At 42.1% G+C, this 21715-nt stretch overlaps 1 protein-coding gene across 1 annotated transcript; it reads right to left on the reverse strand.

Moving 5' to 3' along the window:
• Window positions 1-271: 271 nt before the first annotated feature.
• SPPL2A (signal peptide peptidase like 2A) lies at window positions 272-21238 on the reverse strand (the record flags this gene model as incomplete). The annotated part of the gene is made up of 15 exons (XM_015822747.2): window positions 272-563; window positions 6203-6363; window positions 7361-7438; window positions 8062-8161; window positions 8599-8652; window positions 9038-9094; window positions 10304-10378; window positions 11139-11220; window positions 13426-13527; window positions 14895-14991; window positions 16208-16356; window positions 16809-16942; window positions 18165-18248; window positions 18936-19115; window positions 21119-21238. Coding segments are annotated over 15 exons (1539 nt in total), but the record flags the coding sequence as incomplete, so codon positions are not given.
• Window positions 21239-21715: the final 477 nt, after the last annotated feature.

Below are 21715 nucleotides of genomic sequence, written 5' to 3' on the forward strand. Positions count from 1 at the left end.
ATATTGGCATCAACCTGGACTTCTGGGAACTGTACTCATGGGATTACATGGTTGCATGAAACTCTTAGTTGCCCATTGTTTCTTTCTTGTATTTGCATAGTAACCTATGGCGTTTTCTGCTAACTGGACCTCTGATAAGACACTTCTGGTCTGCATTATTCTGCTCCTAAATGCTTCAAAATAAAGATTTAGGTGGAAAGCCTGGGATCCAGGAGCAAACTGGACGATTGATTAGAAATACTATCTATCTCATAGGCCACAAACTTTTGAATTGAAGCAAGGCACAGGTTTATTGAATATGGTTTGGTACCTCAAGAGACAACATGTTCTAGCAATTCTGAGAATATCAATAGTAAACGTTTCACAAAAATATATGTGCAAGTGTAAAAAAAGGTGATTCTTTTCATAATAAAGTGTATGAAATATTCCAGTTTAAAAATTAAACCAGTCTCTATTATTTGAGTAGAAAATCATAGTACATTATTTTTGGTGATGCGTTATTGTCCCTCATGGTGTTGGGTGGCTTGTGTGGCGTTTTCTTCATTAGAAGCAGAATTCATCACCTGGGTATCAAAGAAATGGTATGTTAGTGATCAAATTGCTGGCTTTGTATTTCTGCTAGACAATTGCAAGGATCGTAATATAATAAATATGATACTATTCAGCCAGAACCAAAGATAAAGAAGGTTTGTCTAAGTGAATAATCAGAGCCTCTGTTCCGAAGCAACAAAACAAACACTACAGTTTTACTATCAGTTTACAAATTCATATATTTGGAAAGAGTGAGTAGAACAATTTGCACCTGAAAATTAAAAATGATTGCTTCTTCTTTTAAGGAATCCCTGGAAAATAAACTGAGCAAAAACATTATATGTTCTCAGCCAGAAACAATTTGTTGTACTTCATACACATAGCACATTTATGGAAATGTTTAAGAAAGCATTAAAAACTATATTACGGTAGACAAGCTGTAATTAAAAACTGCTGGGAGATTCTAAAAACAAATTGATTCATGGGAAGAGGACAAAAATCCATTTCTGCTTAAAGCCAGAAGCAGAAGAAGAAAACTGAAGCATCCATTGGATATAATTATAAAAAACAATGGTTGGTTGCAGATAACTGCAGGAGTAAAAAAAAAAGTGGTTAGCTTGGGACATAGCAAATTGTTTGAATTAATATTTAGTCAATAAATCCCGAGTAAGCAAACGTGAACCTGGTCTACATATTCCTAAAGTATTTTCACTCTTACTAAATATATACTCTTACTATCCAACTATGAGAGAAAGAAAGCTGTCATCACTCACAAAATCAGCAGCTGATATTTTAGTGTTGGAGAAAAAACCTGGGGACTTAAAAAAAAAACAAAAAATACGCATAACTCCCCAGAAAGCAAAGAACCAACAAATAGGTAAGTCATTAGTTCTCTTGAAGTTAATCAATATTTTCTAAAAGCTAATGGGGGAGGTGGGGAGTGTTTCTCTGCAATGTATTTTTGCCAGAAAAACTGTGAAGCCAAAGAGGGTGATTTTTTTTTTTTAAGCTTCTGTTTTAATGAGTCAAATACTTTCCTATGTGAGTTAATTCCTACGGCTTTCTTAAACAGGGACAGACGCCAAATAAATCTGAATCTGTCGCATGGTCAGAGCTGGGATACATTTTTCACCTTAAACTGGCTCAAGACATGAGGCTAGGGTAGCCTGCAGCTCACCTGTTGCAGAAAACTGGGCATCTAAACCAGAGGTCTCCACATCTGGCAAGTTTAAGACTAATAAAAGAGAATATTTATAGCTCAGGATTGAAATGAGGGGTCCTGGATGCTCTCTGAGCTTGGTTGTTTTCTTGCAGATGTTTCATTACTCACACTAGGTAACATCATCAGCGCTGGTGATGATGTTGATGTTCATGATGATGATTAGCTCTGATGATGTTACCTAGTTTGGGTAATGAAACGTCTGCAACCAAGCTCAGAGAGCACCAAGCACCCCTAACTTTAAGTCTTGTGGACGTCAACTCCCAGAATTCTCCAGCCAACATGGCTGGCTGAGGAATTCTGGGAGTTGAAGTCCACAAGTTGCCACATTTGCTGACCCCCGATCTAAGCAGATGCTGCTAGAGAGATATAGATCTACTCATTCAAATGCCCAAACATCTGGCTCTTAACACATCCGACACAAGAAGTCTCCCAAAAATGTGGCTGGAAAAACAATGAACGCTCTCTTTGCAAAAACAGCATCCCAACCCAGAAAAAGATCCAGGAAAGAAAGAAATCATGTAACCCCTACACTAAGCCGAAGGACAGGGCAAGCAGACCCAGCCTGACAAATCTGGCACTGACCTCGTTCATGTCCAATTCTTTCCATGTCAAGAAGCAAACCAAGTGCAGACTGAAAAACCACATGCTGCCAACTCAGGCCAAAAGTAAACGTGGGGAGGCGGGAAGTGGACGAGGTTAAACCTTCAAGCTCATTTTTATTTGCTAGCTGGCTCCATCAACTCAAAAACAGAGGCACACTGTTGTGGGGAGTAGAGTGGAGAGGAGGCCAGCTCGGCAACCTCAGAGTTCGGAATGTGTGAACGCCACAAGTTGTAAAAGCATCCAGTGCCACTTGTGGATGGTAAAAATCAGCCTCCAGGAACCAGTTACAGTCGCTATGGCGGGCAGGCAAAGTCAGATCTGAAAATATGTGGGAAATAATGTCTGGCATTCCAAAGAGGCCAGAGGAAGCTAGCTAGGATTTCGCTATCCTTTTCCACGACCAGCAGAAATAAAAATAAAGACAAAATATACTTATTCCTTCAATTTATCCCCTGCCTTTCTACCACAGGTGTACTTAAGGCAGCGTACGAACATGAAAGCTGCAGAATTTATTGTGAGGCAGAGCTCACAACGGAAGTTTCTAGAGGGAGAGAAAAATATCTGGTGTACCTGCTTCCATTTAAGCACCAAGCCCATAACATTGCAGATTATTTTTATAACATTTTCTAAGCTGATTGGCTGATTCAGCATTTATCATCCTCGCTAAGTTAGCCTAAAAGGGCTGGATGGAAAAACACAAGTAGGCAAAACCTGGTGATTATTCAGCTTTCACTGTGCAACAGGTTCCAAAGATCTGAAAGCAGATTTCAGGAAACCCCACAAAGATTCTATTCAGATTTAGCCACATGCCTAACTAGAAATAGGACCAAAGAGCAAGCTCCAAATAGTATCACTTTGTGCCACTATAATTTAGGACAATGAGAATGCAACAACGAAAAGGCAGGAGTATATCGGTTCAAATATCAAGATCAGTGCCGTTTTAAGATCTCCAAAAATACTTAACAAGGAATTATATTCATCAAATCACTGCTTAGTTAGTAAACACGTTGGGTATGTTTGCCAAAACCTGGTTGGCTGGGAAATTTATTCAGAAACGGCATCGCAAGATCGCTCACTACACTTCGCAGTGAAGACTTGTTTACATCTCAAATAGGCTGAGAACAAAACAACTGAATTTTCCCCGAGAGAGCACTCCTTTTAAAAACCTCCTCTGGCAAAACGAGCATTAATTTGAGTGCAGGTAACTTGGAAGTAGAACTGCCTCCAAAGTATGAATCCAGGGTTTCCCACTCAGCAAATTTGGATGACAGTTTACCTGACAGTTAATCGATTCTGGTGGCTTTTCCCCTTGTTGGTGTTGAATGTTAAATAGCTGGTTGAATCACGCAGCCTGAACTGGCAGGAAATAAAAGTGTGGACTTTTGCTTTGAAAAAGTGCAAGGTGGATAGGATCAAGCCAAATGAAAAGATGTCTTGCCGCTGAGAACTTACCGAACTAGATTAAAGGTCTCATTGAACTGAGCCCTGTTTGAACTGCCTTCAAATTCTCATACGGTGAGTTAGAATTTTCATTCCAGACTAAGTCATGCTGACACAAAGATCCAAAGTTCAAAGCAATTTAAATCCTTGCTTGCTGAGAAAAGCATATGAAACTATCGCTATGGCAACTTTAAGTACTTCTAAATAATGAAACCTGCAATTCAAGATACAAGTAGTCAGTTGTTAGTTTAGAAGTGGGACCGAAGGAGTAGGGCCGGGGGGCTCCGATTGGAAATATGAATTGTGTTGCATTTTTGTTTTCCTCTTTATTTCCCAGCTGAGCCCATATGAGAGACCAGAGAAAGAGGCACAAAGTACATATTGAACTAAGCGACACTGCTTTGGTCCCTACAGCAATGATTGCTTCCCCAGTTGATAAAGGTTCAGAAGACCACTGTGTAAACATCCAGCTGCACGATCCTCCATTATCAGTGAACAGAGCTGTGAGTTCACTAGTTCACAGGAAGCAGGCTCACAAGAAAATCTCTGATATCCAGGGTAATATCAAAAACAGGACCAATCATCAGGTGGCCTTCAAATCTTTGGTGTCACATCTTATTGCTGAGTAGGTTTGGGTCAAGACAGAACATAATTCTGTCTCTATTTCCTCTTTTTTCCACCTTTTTCCTTTCTTCTCTTTTCTTCTCTCCACCCACTCACTACAGCTGGGTAGGTTTCACATGCCCCGGATATATAAATTATACCCCGGACCTTTGTCAAAATGGACTATGACCCACAAAAGCTTACACTGGAATCAACGTGTCAGTCTTTAACCGGATTGTTTTAAAATCGGAAGAGGGAAGGATTTCACAGGTCTTAACCGCTATACCAGTGGTTCTCAACCTTTTTAATGCCGCGACCCCAACCGGTCGTAAGTCGAGGACTAAACCGGTCGTAAGTCGAGGACTAAACCAGTTGTAAGTCGAGGACTAAACCGGTCGTAAGTTGAGGACTACCCAACCCGTCGTAAGTCGAGGATTTTCCCTGCCCGGGAGCGCCGCACATGCATGGTTCCGCCCCCTGCGCCGGCCGAGGCATAGCTGGCAAGCGGCAGAGACGGAGCAGGCCGACCACCAGCTGGCCCAGCCCAAGGGAGGTAAGGCATCTGCCAGAAAAGGGGGGAAAAATGGCGGACAAAAAAAATGGCGGACAGCCTTGCTTGGCGACCCCCATGAAATGGTCAATCGACCCCAAATGGGGTCCCGACCCACAGGTTGAGAACCACTGCGCTATACCTAGGTAATTGACCCCCATTAAGGATACACACCATTGATCAGTTTGAGGATCTCATCCGTGCCCTGTAAAAGGAGGGGGCATGAGAGGAGGTAGAGACCACAGAAGGTGGCAAGGAGCTGGAGAAGAAGGTGAAAACAGATTGGACAGGATCGAGCAGAGTTGCCGGAAGGCTGCAAATGCAGAGGAAGGCTGGGGAACAGCAAATGAGATGGAGAACCACTGGGCAAAGATTAGGGAGTAGAGTGCTGGCAAAAAAACAGCAACATCTGGAATGGGGAAACTACAGAACAGCCAAGCCAATAGGCAGATAGATATGCAGATAGCCCAAAGCAAAGCAGTCGAGGACATGGAAAGAAGAGGCACAAACCAAAAGGAGAATAGAGTCAGATGCACAGAAAAGCAGTGTAGGCAGGGCAAAAAATAAAGCACAGCGCAGCCAGGAAGTGGTTGTGGGAGTGGACCGAGGGAAGGGGGCAAAGGGCATTGCAAACTGGCTCTGACCCTCTCAGACCCACTGGTCTCCTTCAAAAGAGATTCTCTTTCAGCAAGGTATTTTGGGAAGATTTACTCTGTTTGCTCTTAGATTACGAGAGAGCCGGCTTGGTATAGCGGATTAAGTTACCCGGCTAAAAACAGGGAGACTGTGAGCGTTAATCCTCCCATAGGCACAAAACCAGCTGGACGGCTTGGAGCCAGTCATTCTCTCTCGACCCCAGGAAGAAGGCAACAGCAAAAACGCTTCCAAAAATGTTGCCAAGCGAACTGCAGGGACTTGTCCAAGCCGTCCCAAGGAGTCCAGAGTGACTACTTGAAGGCACACATACGTACTACTAGACTGATTATCTCCCCTTTTCTCCAGAGCTCAAGGCAGCATGGGTAGCATCCCGGCCTCAACATTATTTTTACAGTCACAACAGTCTTGTGAGGTATGTTGGATTAAAGGGCACTGAGTGGCTCAACATCGGGCAGAGAATGATCACAACCAAGAGCTGAACTGAACTCGCCAATCCTAACCCAACAATTATGGTCCCTCTGGATCTCACAAGCTGTGCCCTTTGTATGAAGAATAAGCAGCATCTACTCACAGGTACCCGGATAGTCTCTGCTTACCTGGTAGCTGTTACCATTCCAGAATTTTTTCATCTCCTTGCGGTACAAAGCAATCAGGACACAAGGGATGAGCGTGCAGGGCACTAAATAGAGAAGAGCTGGCTGAGCCTTCCCCATCAATACTAGACACACGAAGGTGAGCACCATGCCGACACCATAAGCTGCAGAACAAGGCAAACATTTAAAAAAATGTCACTGAACGTCGCAGATGTTTAGGCGCCCTGGTTTAGGCTAGGCGTGGTAATTTATTTTTATTTATTAAATGTGTATGCTGACCCAACTCACCATCAGGCGGTTCTAGGCGGCTTACACAACAAGCCAAAATGGCAACATTAAAACATTAAAATAATGAGTATAATGAGTACTCATCGGGCGCAAACAAGACCCACGTATATAAAGTTCGAGCTGACTACTTTATTGTTTTCTGCCTCTAAAAAGGAATCTCGCCAGACTGACAGCTTTCATATGGAAACTACTAGATAAGGCCCTAAGCCGGGGGTCTTCAAACTTGGCCTTTTTATGACTTGTGGACTTCAACCCCCAGAATTCCTTAGCCAGCCTCCATTTTGTTTATTAGATTTAAGACAGGGGTCTTCAAACTTGGCCCTTTTGTGACTTGTGGACTTCAACTCCCAGAATTCCTCAGCCAGCCTCCATTTTGCTTGTTAGATTTAAGCCGGGGGTCTTCAAACTTGGCCCTTTTATGACTTGTGGACTTCAACTCCCAGAATTCCTTAGCCAGGCACACATGCATGCCTGAGGAATTCTGGGAGTTGAAGTCCACAAGTCATAAAAGGGCCAAGTTTGAAGACCCCTGCCCTAAGCATTCAAAGAGGGCCAGACCTAGCTCTCTTGTGTTTACATAGAAAGTCCAGGTGTATTCTGCGCTTCAGCCCTCCCATCCGGGATGGTGGCTCTCCAACCTCATTAAAACTAACAAAGATAGCTAGGAAAGAGCAACATACAGCAGGGTAGAGGTGAAATAATCTCTTAATCCACTAAACACCTACAACAGGGAATGCCTCCATCAGGACCCCAGGCCAATTGGCAGAGCCAGGTTTTAAGGCTTCTCCTAAAAGGCCAAGAGAGTAGGATCGGATCTCCCCTCCGGGGGCATTCCCAACGCTGTTTTTCAAAATAATTATTGGGATAGATTACCTATGGTGCAGAAAATGAAATACACAGAGGAAGAGCTGGTTTGCACATCAAATCTGTTGCAGTACGCAACCAGGAGACCTTAAAAAAAGAAAGAAAGACAGGTCAGAGAGATTTTGTCGGGAAGTCATCAAAACAACAGGACTAAAGGTGGTCCTCAACTTAAGACCCCAACTGAGCCCCAAATGTATGTTGTTAAGTGAGAAATTTGTTAAGTGGGTTTTGCCCCATTTTACGACTTTTCTCACCACATTTGTTAAGTGAATCAACTGCGGTTCTTATATTAGTCACACTGTTGTTAAGTGAATCTGGTCTTCCCCACTGAAGGTCGCCAAAGGGGATCACATGACCCCGGGACGCTGCAACCGTCATAAATGTGAGTCAGTTGTCAAGCATCCAAACCTAAGCATTTAGCTACGTTAGAACTTACTCTGCAGATGCTCTGTTACAATAATGGTCATACTTAATGAGAAAAAAAACAATGAAACCAGAAGAGTAAACTTGGTCTCTCTCTTCCATACAATATACATGTATAGAGTGTGTTTGTGTGGACAAAATGGTTAAGAAACCTGGAAACTTGCTCTATCTATAGATAGACTTAAAATGTCCCACACGGTCATTGTATGAAGAATTCTTTCCCTGTGTTGCCCCAAGCACCATGTTAGGATGGTGAAGAAGACACCACAACTGAAAGAGACGCTTACCTGGAATAACAACATCACCAAATCCAAGTAATGAAAATGGTCTCATACACAACACTGCTGGCGAAAAGTCCAACCTGGGCACCTTGAAAACCACCGGCAACTGAAAGACAGTTGTTTTTAACACCTCTGTGTTAAAAGGAGTTTTTCACGAAAAGTAACATTTTATCAGAATCATTTACTCATCTAGTTCACATAGAACGTGTTATGGAGGACCTACATTCAGAAGACAGTAACCAAGATGCAGAGTGTGCAAAAGTATGATCAAACACAAATGCCACAGAGGAAACATCTGTATATAGCAGACAAGACACCACTGACAAATGATTGATAAAATGCACCCCAGGAAACGAGAGAGAAGATTTTTAGCTTGATCAAAATTGATTGGGCAACACTTAGATCCAAATCCTGAAGAAATTAACATGGAGAGAACAGAGAATCGGGTTTTTTTTCCCCCTGCCCCAAAGAATATTGTTGTGGTTTTTTTTTCAAAGGAGGCCATTGAAAATCCACGGAATGTATCTTAAACACAATCCTTACTTTCTCATGAGGAGCTGATTGTTCAGCAGAGGCTTCCATCAAGTTTCCATCATTCTAGGATCAAACCCAAGTCAACAAGCATTTAATACTTGGAAAAAAAAGATTTTAAGCAGTTTATATTGGAATATTAAGGGCAATATCCAAGCACACTTTACATGGGAGGAGGAAAAGGACCAATCTTGCATTCATTTTCTCTCTCCCCAAAAGTTTAAGACGATGTTTCTCAACCTTGGCAACTTAAAGATGTTCTCCAGCCAGAAATTCTGGAAGTTGAAGTCCGCACATTTTCAAGTTGCCAAGCTGAGCAACGCTGGTTTAAGAGGTCTCTAAGATGATTTTAGCCAGGATTGCGTATTTATGAAAAACAAGTGCAATATTATAATACAACCCAACCTGTCAAAACAGAAGTGATTGGTTTTTCAAAAGATAATATGCCTACCTTTTCACTGCTTTCAAGCGGTCCGAGTGCCACTTCAACCATGATACTTTCTCCACTCTGAAAGTTTGAAAAAGAATATGGATGCTGAATCATTCATTCTGGAAATACTTAAATATTAGGCATTTAAAACTCAATGCATTTTTTTTTTTCAGTAGATGTTTGACCAGGACACTCCCTGGCAAAGCCATATAAAACGGAATGAATTAGGAACCAGGATTGTTCATAATCCAGTAAAGATTAACGTGGGATGACGACATTAAAAAGAGCAAAATCAGAACAAACTTGATAACACAGTTGGTTCTATACGATTTACAGGAAATGCTAGCTGCAAGTATATTTCATGAATTCATTAGAAACGAGCATCAAACCATTTAATGCAATTTCCATCAGGACAGGACACTTAAAACACATAAACAAAACACCAAAACGGACATGAAGCCTAAACACACATTTCAAAATAAAATAAAATAAACAGAAGATAAATATAGTAGATATGCAAATGTTTATACAATAAATAAATAATGGACTTTTAGTCTCTGTATTTTGAGACCTGAAATAAATTGTTTGGAATATTTAAAAGTCCTGGAATTAAGAGTCTGGGATATTATGTAGTTCACTTTATCTAGACCTTAATCTAATTTAATGGCGTCACAGTGCCACACAAAGGCAACTGGTGGCATTGAACAACAGCCAATATTCTACAGGTAGTCCTTGACTTAAGACCTCAGTTGGGACCAACATTTCTGTTGCTAAGCACAGAGACTGTTAAGCGAGTCACGCACAATTTTACGACCTTTTTCCCCATGGTTGTTAAAAGAGTTCTTAAGTAAATCATGTAGTCCTTAACCAAATCTCAGGTTTGCCCATTGACTTTGCTTGCCAGATGTTGGCTGGGAAGATCACAAATGGTGATCACAAGATCCTGGAATGCTGCAATCCTGATAAATATATCCCAGTTGTCAAAATGATTTGATTATGTGATTGTGGAAATATTGCTGCAGTTGTGAGGACCTGTTGTAAGTCAGTTTTTTCAGAGTTGTTATAACTCCAAATGGTCGCTAAAGAAATAATTTTAAGCGAAAGCAGTACCTGTACTGCTTAGTCTTCCTATTCTACACCAGGTATGGATCCGATTAAATCAAAATGTTGGACTTGTACACTTAAAACGTTCGCTAAACTGGAGCATATTTTTCATAAAAACGCTACATCAAAAATTGAATCCCCTCTGCATGAGGAAAATAATCATTATAAAACCTGCATACTTACTTTTGTAATGTAAGGTGTGATGAAGACAAAAAATACATCATATAAAAGAAGGAGACCTAGAAGAATCACACATGACTAGAGAACAAAGAACAGATGTTTATTTAAAAAACAAAAACAAAATATATTGCAAAACCCTTTCAAACTTAAAGACATCCATTCCACATTTGAGATTCGTTTTCTTTTCTACGGTCTTTCTAGTAGTGGCCATAAACATTGCATAAGTAAAAATTCTTTGGCCACAGAATAAACAGATTAGTTTTTCTGGAGGTTATCTTGTCCGATGTTTTCAGTGGGTTAACTCCAAGTACGATTTACTCTAGATTTAGCCCAAAGATTGTGGTTTAGTAAAAAACAGAGTACATATAGCCAATTGATTTTTAGAAAAGGAAACTCTAATCTATTATTATATTAATATATATTAATCTATTTTTTTTTTAAAAAAAAAAACAACCATCCCACACATTCCTGCTATCACTTTCAAATGTACGTTCAGGTCTTCAAGTCAACAGTAGAAATTCTATTTTTTCCCTTATAAGTGCTGTATTTTTTATTTCGATATAACCCAATGATTGTATCCCTCTCTCTTTGACATCTATTAATAATGGCTGAAAACACATTTCCTTCCTCAGCCTTGCTGCCTGTGTAAGAGCAGCTGAAATCTAGCACCTCCGTTAACAATTTTTCGCAAAGAAATCTAACTGTAATGGGGAAAATCTTCACGAGCTGCTCTAAAGACAAAACGTAAGGCTACAGTTGGTGGCAAATTAAAATACTCCCTTTCCTTCACTCTATTATTTACTGTGTCCATATAGTTTAGCTAAATAAGTTACTGTACCTTGAAGTTGGGCATTTTGAGCGTTTTAATAAAGTTCAGACAGAAAGAAATTCCCAGGATATTTTGTAAAATCCAAGCCCAGCTAAAATTAAAAAAAAAAATTACATTTAAGCACAGGAACAAGAACACTACACATACTTGTTTAAATTTCACCTGTAATCCTCAACACACTCAATAAAAGATAAACTTCCCCTGAGCATATAACGGCAGAGGCTTCTGAATAAATACGCACACAGAAGGTTTGGGCAAGTGAAGGCCTCCATCTCATCTAAAACTATGTTATCAAAAAAGAGAAACCTTGATCCTTGTCCCTGGTGACTCAGTCCTGCTTTGATAAGACGGGTGAATTAACAGCCAATTTTATGGGCTTGAGCTCCTGGCCTAAAAAAAAAAATTCACTTTTCACCCTTTTGAAAATTTAAAATACAGACATGGATACCAATTAGGGGACTGAAGGCTAAAACATATAAGGAACGGTTGCTGGAATTGGGTATGTCTAGTTTAATGAAGAGAAGGATGAGGGGGGACATGATAGCAGTGTTCCAGTATCTCAGGGGCTGCCACAAAGAAGAGGGAGTCAAGCTATTTTCCAAAGCGCCTGGAGGCAGGACAAGAAGCAACGGATGGAAACTAACCAAGGAGAGAAGCAACCTAGAACTAAGGAGAAACTTCCTGACAGTTAGAACAATTAACCAGTGGAACAACCTGCCTCCAGAAGTGGTGAATGCTTCAACACTGGAAGTCTTTAAGAAGAGACTGGACAGCCATTTGTCTGAAATGGTGTAGGGTTTCCTGCCTGAGCAGGGGGTTGGACTCGATGACCTCCAAAGTCCCTTCTAACTTTATTTTTATTTTTATTATTATTATTATTATTATTATTATTATTATTATTATTATTATTATTATTATTATTATTATTATTATTATTATTATTATTATTATTATTATTATAAAATGCACACGATTTTGGCTGTTTTAAAGAGGGGGGGGAGGAAGAGCTATCCTGGCAGAGACTTCCACAGGGGAGAGCGGGAGAGCTAAATTAGCGGGTACACCTGTGCGTGGATGGGAAAAAGGTGTGTGTGTGTGAGATTTCAGTTGCACAATCGCCCATACACCCTGGTGCCTTTTTGCCGAATCTCTTCTACAGCAGAAGACATGATTTTTTTTCTCTAGCGGTGCTTATTCCAACATGGGGAAAAACCTAAAATTCTTCACTTTATTTTATTTTTTATTTATTTGTGACCCGCGTTTATTATTTTTACAAAGAAAGGGGGCAAACATAGCCAACACACCTTCCTCCTATTTTCTCTGCAACAATAACCCTGTGAGGTGGGCTGGACTGAGAGAGAGGGACTTGGTCCAAAGTCACCTAACTGGCTTTCATATGGCTAAGGCGGGACTAGAACCCACGATCTCCTGGTGATTGGCCGAAAGTCACCCTGTCGGTTTTCATACTTAAGGTGGAACTAGAACTCACGGTCGCCTAGTAAGTGGCCCAAAGTCACGCAGCCAGCTTTCATGGCTAAGGCAGGACTAGAACTCATAGTCTCCTGCTTTCTAGCCTGCTGCTTTAACCACTAGACCAAACTAGCTCTCATGAGAGCTGTATGCAATGAAATTTCCTTTTCATGTATGCCGATTAGTGTACATTCAAAGTGACAATAAAGTTATTATTCTGTTCTGTTCTGTTCTATTCTATTCTATATTAACTCTGCTGTTCTGTAAGGGTCTCCTGCTTAAGCAGTGTGTTGGACTACATAACCTCCAAGGTCCCTTCCACCACCACCACCACCACCACCACCACCACCACCACCATCATCATCATCATCATCATCATCATTATTCTGCCTTCCAAGCAGCCCCAACAGCCCAAGAAGCGCTCGGGATACCACCCTCGCCCCCTCCCCAGAAGGCTGGGGACAGTGAACTTTTAGGTGAGCCCGTGCTGGATCCCAGGTATAAACAGGGCCCTAAAATGCAGGCGCAACTGGGACTTGTCTGGGTTCAGCCAGGGACAAGGCGTGTCTCTCCACCTGTCATCTGTTGCCCGGTTTCACTTTTGTTGGCTTCTCAAAGCTTAATCTCCTGCTTGAGTGGGGGGCTGGACTAGAAGACCTCCAAGGTCCTTCCAGCTCTATTCTATTCTATTCTATTCTATTCTATTCTACTCTACTCTACTCTACTCTACTCTACTCTACTCTACTCTACTCTACTCTACTCTACTCTACTCTATTCTACTCTACTCTACTCTACCCTACCCTACCCTACTCTATACTTTACTTACCTTTCCTCGTTCCGAAACACAGCCCAGGTAACGGACAGTGCTATGCAAAACAGAAAGAGGAAAACGAGTCTCACTTCAAGGGCGCGGTTCCAGCAGGGAAACCTAAAACAATACAGTTACAACACCAGATCAGCATGGCAAATGCAGGATGCAAGTGTACATTTTCCAGCAACAAAGGCAGCCTTGCCAGTTCAGTATCCCACTCAACACATTTCAGGGATTTTTTTCCCCCCATTTCCATCTGAGATATAAGTTATACCGAAACAAAGCTCAAGAATATTAGTAGTGTACGCTCACTTCAACTGGAAGACGGCTGGCGTATATATTTAATAAATAAATAAAAACGAAGAGGCTGGCTTTGCACTGTGAGGTCACAGGGCACATGTCCCTATTTCCTTATCAGTGTGGATGTGGAGATTCCCCAGATATCTCCCCCATTGATTTTATTATATATATATTTTTTTCTTTTTTTAAAAAAAAACTGAGAGTTCTCCCAGGTCTTGGGATAGGGAGGTTGCAGAACCCTGAGTGGGTTGCTTGTTGTTTCATTTGTCTGGACAATTTTCTTTATTGTTTCCTCAAGTTAAGGGTGAGCTGCCTATAGATATTCTGGCATGTGGTTTCTACATTGACTAAACAATAAATAAATAAATGCCTGCAGACACCTGTGATCGCCAGGTAGCTCCGTGACTAATTCTGAGTCATTCTGTTCACATCTTTCTATAAACTAATAGTTGATCCCTTCTACCTTTGCAAAATGTGTTCTCAAGATTTATTTTTCCTTGTCGGCTTTCTGATCACTTTAGCTCCTACTTGGGCTCGAACAGATTCAGGTCTAGTCTTTCTCCACCAGGAGCTGTTTTTCTCCATCTCTTGAAGTTCCTCCGTAAATTAAGGAGATCCTTGGTGCTCTCTGAGCCGGGTTGTTTTCTTGCAGATGTTTCATTGCCCAAGTAGGTAACATCATCAATGTTGGAAGGGTCACCTAGTTGGCAATGAAACGTCTGCAAGAAAACAGCCAAGCTCAGAGAGCACCAAGGACCCCACAGTTCAACCCTGAGCCACAGAAATTCTCTTCTATTGATAAGTTAAGGAGCAAACCGAGATCAGCCACGTAGGAGCTGTTAGGTCAAAAGCCCAGATCACTTGTTGCCAGTTGTGAAGTAGGCAATCAGTGGACCGGTCCACCAGACGTTCCTCAACCAGGTTTCTTCTGGATCCATAAGATCCCTGGAACGTGCCATTTTAATTGGCCCAGTTAATCTCTTGTGGACCTGGAAGTGATCTGAAGACCCCAAGGTGACAGCTGATACACTTTCCACATCCATCACTAAATAACCAATCTGCTGCATCCAAAGACTGACCAGCTGGAGGCCAAACTGAGATGTCACCGTGACTTAATTTTCATCTGCAAAAGGAATTATTTTTGCCTTCTTTTTAAAAAGTCATGTATAATCCGAGCGCTTTACCTGCATTGTCCATAAGGTATTTTTTTCAGCAGGGCAGAAAGACAGCAGTACATGCTCGAAACAGATGCTACGCAGAATATGGCAATGACAACATACACTAGACGAGAAAGGAGAACAAGCAGAAGAACGTGGTTACAAACAAACTGGCTAGAACCAGCTGACTATCAATCTTTCAGTAATGGGAAAGAGAAATTCATATAAACGTGGATACAGGTAGTCCTCATTTAGCAACCATAATTGGGACCGGCAAACTCAGTCATTAAGCGAAGTGCTCGCTAAGTGAAACCACGAGTATGCTGATGGTATTACTTCAGCTTTCCTTTTCTTTACAGACCAGCGAAGGACATAAATGTGAGGATTGTTCACAAATGTAATTTTTTCATCACCGTCATTAACTGGGAACCGTTGTCCAAGGCAGTCACTAAATAAGGACTACCTATACCAGGGGTAGGCCACCTTGGCTCTTTTATGACTGGTGGACTTCAACTCCCAGAATTCCTGAGCCAGCATGGCTCAGCTTGGAAACCTCTCCCTTTCCCCTCAGCGTGGCTGGCTCAGGAATTCTGGGAGTTGAAGTCCATGAGTTATAAAAGAGCCAAGGTTGCCTACTCCTATCCAAATCCCTGAATTTTTATCACGTGATCGTGAGGAAAAAATATTTAAATATTTAAACCAGGGGTAGGCAACCTTGGCTCTTTTATGACTCGTGGACTTCAATTCCCAGAATTCCTGAGCCAGCACGGCTCAGCTTGGAAACCTCTCCCTTTCCCCTCAGCATGGCTGGCTCAGGAATTCTGGGAGTTGAAGTCCACCAGTCATAAAAGAGCCAAGGTTGCCCACCCCTGGTCTATACAGAGGTATCCTTTATTCTTCCTCCCTTTGAGCTGCATTTATCCATTTTCTTGAGGAAGTATCCTGTATCACATTCAGACACAATATTTAGGCAAACCACGGATTTCTCCCTCCAGGGCTTACAGCCAGCCTAACAATAGGGGAATTGTAACAACTGCCGCCACGCAGGGCTGTTGTACAAGTTACTCAAAACATGCTTCTAAAAGCACCTTGGGGTCGCGAACCATCTGCCTAAACTGCATTGGGAAGATTGGCTGTTTTAAATGTCCATAATACTTTGGGCATGCAAAGCTGTCTCCGGAAGTAACAGAGGCCAAAATCCATCTCTCCAGCACTTATTTTAAAATAACAAAGGCCTTCAGGTATGCAGCACCCTGTCTGCTCCTTGGCTAGAGGTCTAGCAATCCGGCCACAAGTTTTCCCTTCCAATCCCAGGCTAAATAAATTCGTATTTTTTTTACCGAGCCATTTGTAGAAGAAATACATCAAGACCAGCATAATGCAGCAGAAGGACACAAATATGACAACTGTCAAAGGGGTTAAAGTAAGAGTTTCTTCATCCGATAATGAGTCATTGCTTCCGGGGTTAGGGCCTCGTTTCAGCTTCTCACTGGGTGGACAAAAATAAGCACTTAGGAAATTGCCACAGATGATAACTTCTTTATCTGGGCAGCTTTGCCCCAGTGCTCTTATAATTCTTGAGAAAAACACACCCTCCCAGTCTCTGTTCTTCAAAGACACATTTTTTTTTTTGATATTTACTTCTTGGCTGTGTGTGAACAGATGGTGCACATTGCACAGATATTTCAAGGGGTGGGTGTGGGTATCACAATGCCTCTAGCTTTTTGGAGCCCACCTAGCAGATTTATTAAATTTATTTGCTGCCCATCTCAGATCGAAACCACTCCGGGCAATACCCATTCTTCTGTTGTTACATTTACTTAAAGGACTGAAACAGCATGCAAGGAATTCGCAGGGTGAATGGAAGCCCAACGGATGCAATTCTATGCTAACAGTCAGCTTTAGAAATGTTTTCCGTATTACAGTAAAAATTAAACTCACAGCTCTGCCCTACCACTCCAGTAGCCTCCAAGAGACACACAGAACATCGCGATTAGGAAAATGATCACCATACTATAATCAAAGAACGGGCTAGGTGGTGAATATAATCCCACGTTAACATTTCTTCCAAGACTCTAAAAATTAGAAACACATCAGTTAGAAATTTTGGTTGAATATTAAACATCCTTCCTGCAACCCATCCATGGTCACCCTGCCTTTGTTAACATAAAGATAACCTTTATTGCCATTATATGCCATGTCCTAGATCAGTGGTGGCGAACCTATGGCATGCGTGCCAGAGGTGGCACTCGGAGCCCTCTCTGTGGGCACGCGCACCCTCGCCCTAGCCCTGCCTCCCCCCACGGCCCCCTGACCAGCAGGTCCCCCGGAGGAGAGTCGCCCATGGGCGCAGACCAGATCTAGACAAATGCTGCAAAAATCTCATTGAAGTGGCATGTATAATGCTCGTTTCAGGAAGGTTTCTTGCTTTACTCAGTCTCTTTAAGGCAGGGCTTTTCAAACAGTGGTACGGGTGCCACCTGTGGTACATTGGCACCTGGCAGGTGGTACGCGACCATCCTAGAAAAGTGGTAGTGGGGGAGGGGAAGGAGCTGAACCGGTGGCAGCACCGCACAAGCCTGAGCGAGAGATGGCTGGAGCTGCAGGGCTGTCAGGGCTCAGCCGAAGCGCCAGGATCAACGCCAGGCTCCAGCTGGAGCTCGGCGCTGATCCTGGCGCATCTGCTGAGCCCTGAAGAAGCGCCAATCAGCTGGAATGTTGCAGCATCTCCAGGGTCTTGTGATTTACATTCAGATGCTTGGCAACTGATTCGTATTTATGACGGTCACAGTATCCCAGGATTTCAGTGCCATTGTAACTTCTAAGAGTCACTAAGCGAACTGTTGTAAGTCGAGGACTACCTGTACTTTATCACTTTTTTCCTTTTTTGGGGGGGGGTTATCACGTTTTTGACACCTTGCTAGGCGACTGGTGGTACTTGGATATTGCCATATCCTAAAAGTGGTACAATGGGTGAAAAGGTTGAAAAGCCCTGCTTTAAGGAAACCACCAGGGGGGTGAAAAATACCCAACTATGATAGATCAGCAAAAGAAAGGACTTCTTGGTAAAGCACTCCTCAAAATAAAGTTAACTAACCCGCAACCCCAAAGTATTAATCAGAAACACAAAATAACGCAAAGATATCGCCTGCGGGGTGCGTCACTAAATATTTAAAGGTGCATCACTAAATATTTAAAGATGGAAGCAGGGTATAACCAAAATCTATTAATTTCCAATAGAAGTCCATTTATTTTTCTCGCTCACACACCCAAAAAGCCACGGTGAAAAGGAAGTACCTGTTCCAAATCCTTTATGTCTGTGTCTCTGACGAGCGCAATAGGAATGGTCAGATTCTGGGTCTTGTTTCCTCCAGGAGAACGCTAAAAAAAAATGGGAAATAAATTTGTCTCTGCTTACCCGAGCCAAGACTTATTAAATCACAGACATTTCTCAAGAAAACGGCTCCCAGTTCCTCTCATCTTTTCTAGATACCATTATTAACAGAGCCCCCCCCCAATTCCACCACTATCCATTATGTAGACATTTTGGCTTTTCATATATCATATATAATTTGGCCTTCATTCTTTGCCTTCATTAGCTCTTGAAAAGACTCCACGGGGCTTAAGTTAAACCTATCTGGATAAATGGAAAATTAAACTCCTAAACGAAACGACTGCAAGTCAAGGACTACCTATAATTACTATTTTTTTAATTTACAGTCATTCAGGGGGTCCCTGTTAGCTGAAAATCCAGGAATGATAATTTCACTTAATAAAAGATAAAGAAAATCGTAGAATAATTTGTCTTGGGAGTTGAAGTCCATGAGTCATAAAAGAGCCAAGGTTGCCTACCCCTGGTCTAGTGTGTTTAAACAACATACTGCTTAAAAGTTACATAGGATACCATAGATTCAGATTCTAGTAGGCCTAACCTACTAGAATAATCGGTGAACGTTGATCCAAATCACATGGATCTGCTAATAACAATTGAAAAAAAATGGACAAATCAGTTTCCAAACTCCAAAAGACCGACAGAAAGCAATCAACTGTGCAAAAACTGGACCTTACAATGGAAGTTTCGCTAGCCACCAGCAGTAATTTAGCACCGAACCGCTGAGCAATTTCCGCCTTCTCAAGAAAAGTACAATTTCCCCTCTTCACTACGATTGCTTTGTTCCTGATGTCTTGCGTAACCTCCGATGGGCTGCAGAGCATCCTGGGGGTCAAAAACTCCAGTCTTGCATAGGCCTGAAAGACCGTAAAAATAAGTCATTTGAAAAAGGAAACCAAAAATTAAAGAGCAAACATGCAAGAGATTTCCGCAACGTAACTGGAATGGGGTTTTTTTAAAACCTTTTTTCTCACTTCCTATTATTTACAGGAACCAGAATTAAAACCCTGGGTCCGAAACACAGAGTAGTAAATGCCTTTTGTGAGAATTCAAAGAGGACATACTCTTTTCAAAGGTCTCTGTCTTTCTGTTAGAGCAGACATGTCAAACACAAGGCCCGGGGGCCGGATGCGGCCCGCGAAGTGGTTTCATGTGGCCCGCGAAGCCATCCTGGAAACAGTGAGGGAACGGCCCCCTCTGCCTTGGCCTTGGCCCAGGCCGGCCGGGAGCCAATGTACAATTCTGTGGTGGCCATCTATGCTGAAAGGCATTCAGTCTTAGCTCCACAAGGCCGTCTGGAAACAGCGAGGAACCAGCCCCTGCTGCATCGGCCCCGCCCCCTGGGTGCATGCTTGGGAGGTGTCACCCTTTGTGAGGAATGAAGAAATGGACCATGCCTTGGCGCTTGCCCCGGTCCCACCCCCTTCTGCCAGAGACCCTCAGATCTGTCCCACTCCTGCCCAGGCCCCCACAGGCACCCTTGACGCGAACAATGTAGAGTTGGCCATGCCCACCCAGTAGGCCACACCCACTCCATCCACACCCACCCGGCCCCCCAAGGGCAAGCGCAATGCTGATGCGGCCCTCAATCAAATTGAGTTTGACACCCCTGTGTTAGAGGCTAGAGCTGTGCAGGGCTTCAGATTCCAAAGGGAGGCATTCCTGAAGCTCAGTTTGCAGTCCCTTAAAGCGCTAAAGCTTCCTCTCATGCCTGCAACTGTTTCTGGGGAAAGACGCAGCTGCTTTAAAGAGCTGCAGCCAGGTCCTATCTGAGTGTCCCTGTTTCCTGAGCCGACTTTCTGCCTTTGCATCTGAAAGGCAAGTAAAACTGAAATCCAACATTTTCCTACGGTGCTAGCTTTCTGCTTACAGAAACTTAACAAGGATGGTATTCCCAGCGTCCCTACACCCAGCCCAATCTTATCACTTTCAATTATTTCACTCCCACGTCCTTCTACTACATGTATGAATCCAGACTTACCTGCGTTGTTTCCTTACAATTCTACTATACCGCACTGTAGCTTGGCCAATGACATCTTTTAAAGGGATGCCAAATACTTCTGAGTATGTTCCTGCACTATACTAACATGGTTTGCTGGCTTATTGCTTATCATAATTCAAGGTCCTGGTTATCACCTTTAAAGCCCTACATCAGACATGTCAAACTTGCGACGTCATGTGACGTCGCGTGACATATCGGAACTTTTTCCCCATTGCCAGCAATGGGGTGGACGTGGTTTTGTCATGACGCGTCCAGCCTGTGGGCCGGCAGTTTGACACCCTTGCCCTACATGGTTGGGGACTAGGCTATTTGATGGATGGCCTCTTCCCTATTAGAGTCACTCAACCACTCGGACAGGAAGACAAGGCATGTTACAGGTCCCATCAATTAAGCATGTAATCCTGGTGTGACAACAAAAAAAAGCCTTCTCCAGGGTCTTTATGGAACATCCTTCCTGTCAAGCTATGGTTGGACCCCACCCTGTTGTTTTGTCTGAAAGCCCCTGAAAACATGGTTTTATTAGGAGCCTGGGACCACAAATGGAAATAGAGACAGTCAAATGGCTGGTTTGATTCTGTAGTTGCTACCATGGAGAGTGGGAGATGTTCTTTTTTTTTAAAGTTTTTTATTATATGGGAGATTTTTAAAAATTTTATAAACTGGCTGGAGTCATCAACGTGTGAGTTGGGCGGCTATATAAATTTGCTTAATAAAATAAGTAATGTAGGAATCCCGGCCTTGTGGCTTAGTATCACAATGGGTTAAAGAAAAATAAAGACAGCTTGGCACAATGTGTGAAACTTGACAACAGTCCCCACCTGAAATTCATTCAGTTCTTAACAGTGTATAAATACTTACAATGTTAGATAAACTATCAGGAAGGGACGTCCAGGTAGAATTGTAATAGATGCAATAATCCTTTGTTAAATAGGGACTGTCAATTTGAACTGCATGCAGAACCCCTCCTTGGGCACTTATCTATTATTAGAAAAAGGAGAAAAAAACAGATTATTTAAAAAAGTATTATTGTTATATTTTGTAATTGTTATGAACTAACAAGAATCACACCAGGCAATCAATACATCTCACAGACTTTAAAAAAATGGAGTATTGTTTAAAGTTGGAGCTAAGAAAGCTGACTTCAACAAGACTACCTCTGTCCCAAAACTGATTTATGCAATGAACTCTATTACTATCATTATTATTATTATTATTATTATTATTATTAATCAAAGTTCCATACAAGTCATTCTTTATTAAGCCAACCAAAACTCTGCAACAGTTTTAGGTTTTTGAGTTTCTCAAACCCTTTCTCGGCCAAAATTAAAACTGCCCCCAAAATAATAATCTTTCCGTCAGTTCTTCAAACACTTTCATTCGAAGAATTCAACAAGATTGTAGGTTGAACTGCTGGACATTTTCACTCGAGGTGATTTCCCCTAACTAATTTTAAGA

Source organism: Protobothrops mucrosquamatus, unplaced genomic scaffold (assembly GCF_001527695.2).
Source record: "Protobothrops mucrosquamatus isolate PMUCROS unplaced genomic scaffold, P.Mucros_1.0 scaffold1662, whole genome shotgun sequence".
Lineage (NCBI taxonomy): Eukaryota > Metazoa > Chordata > Lepidosauria > Squamata > Viperidae > Protobothrops > Protobothrops mucrosquamatus.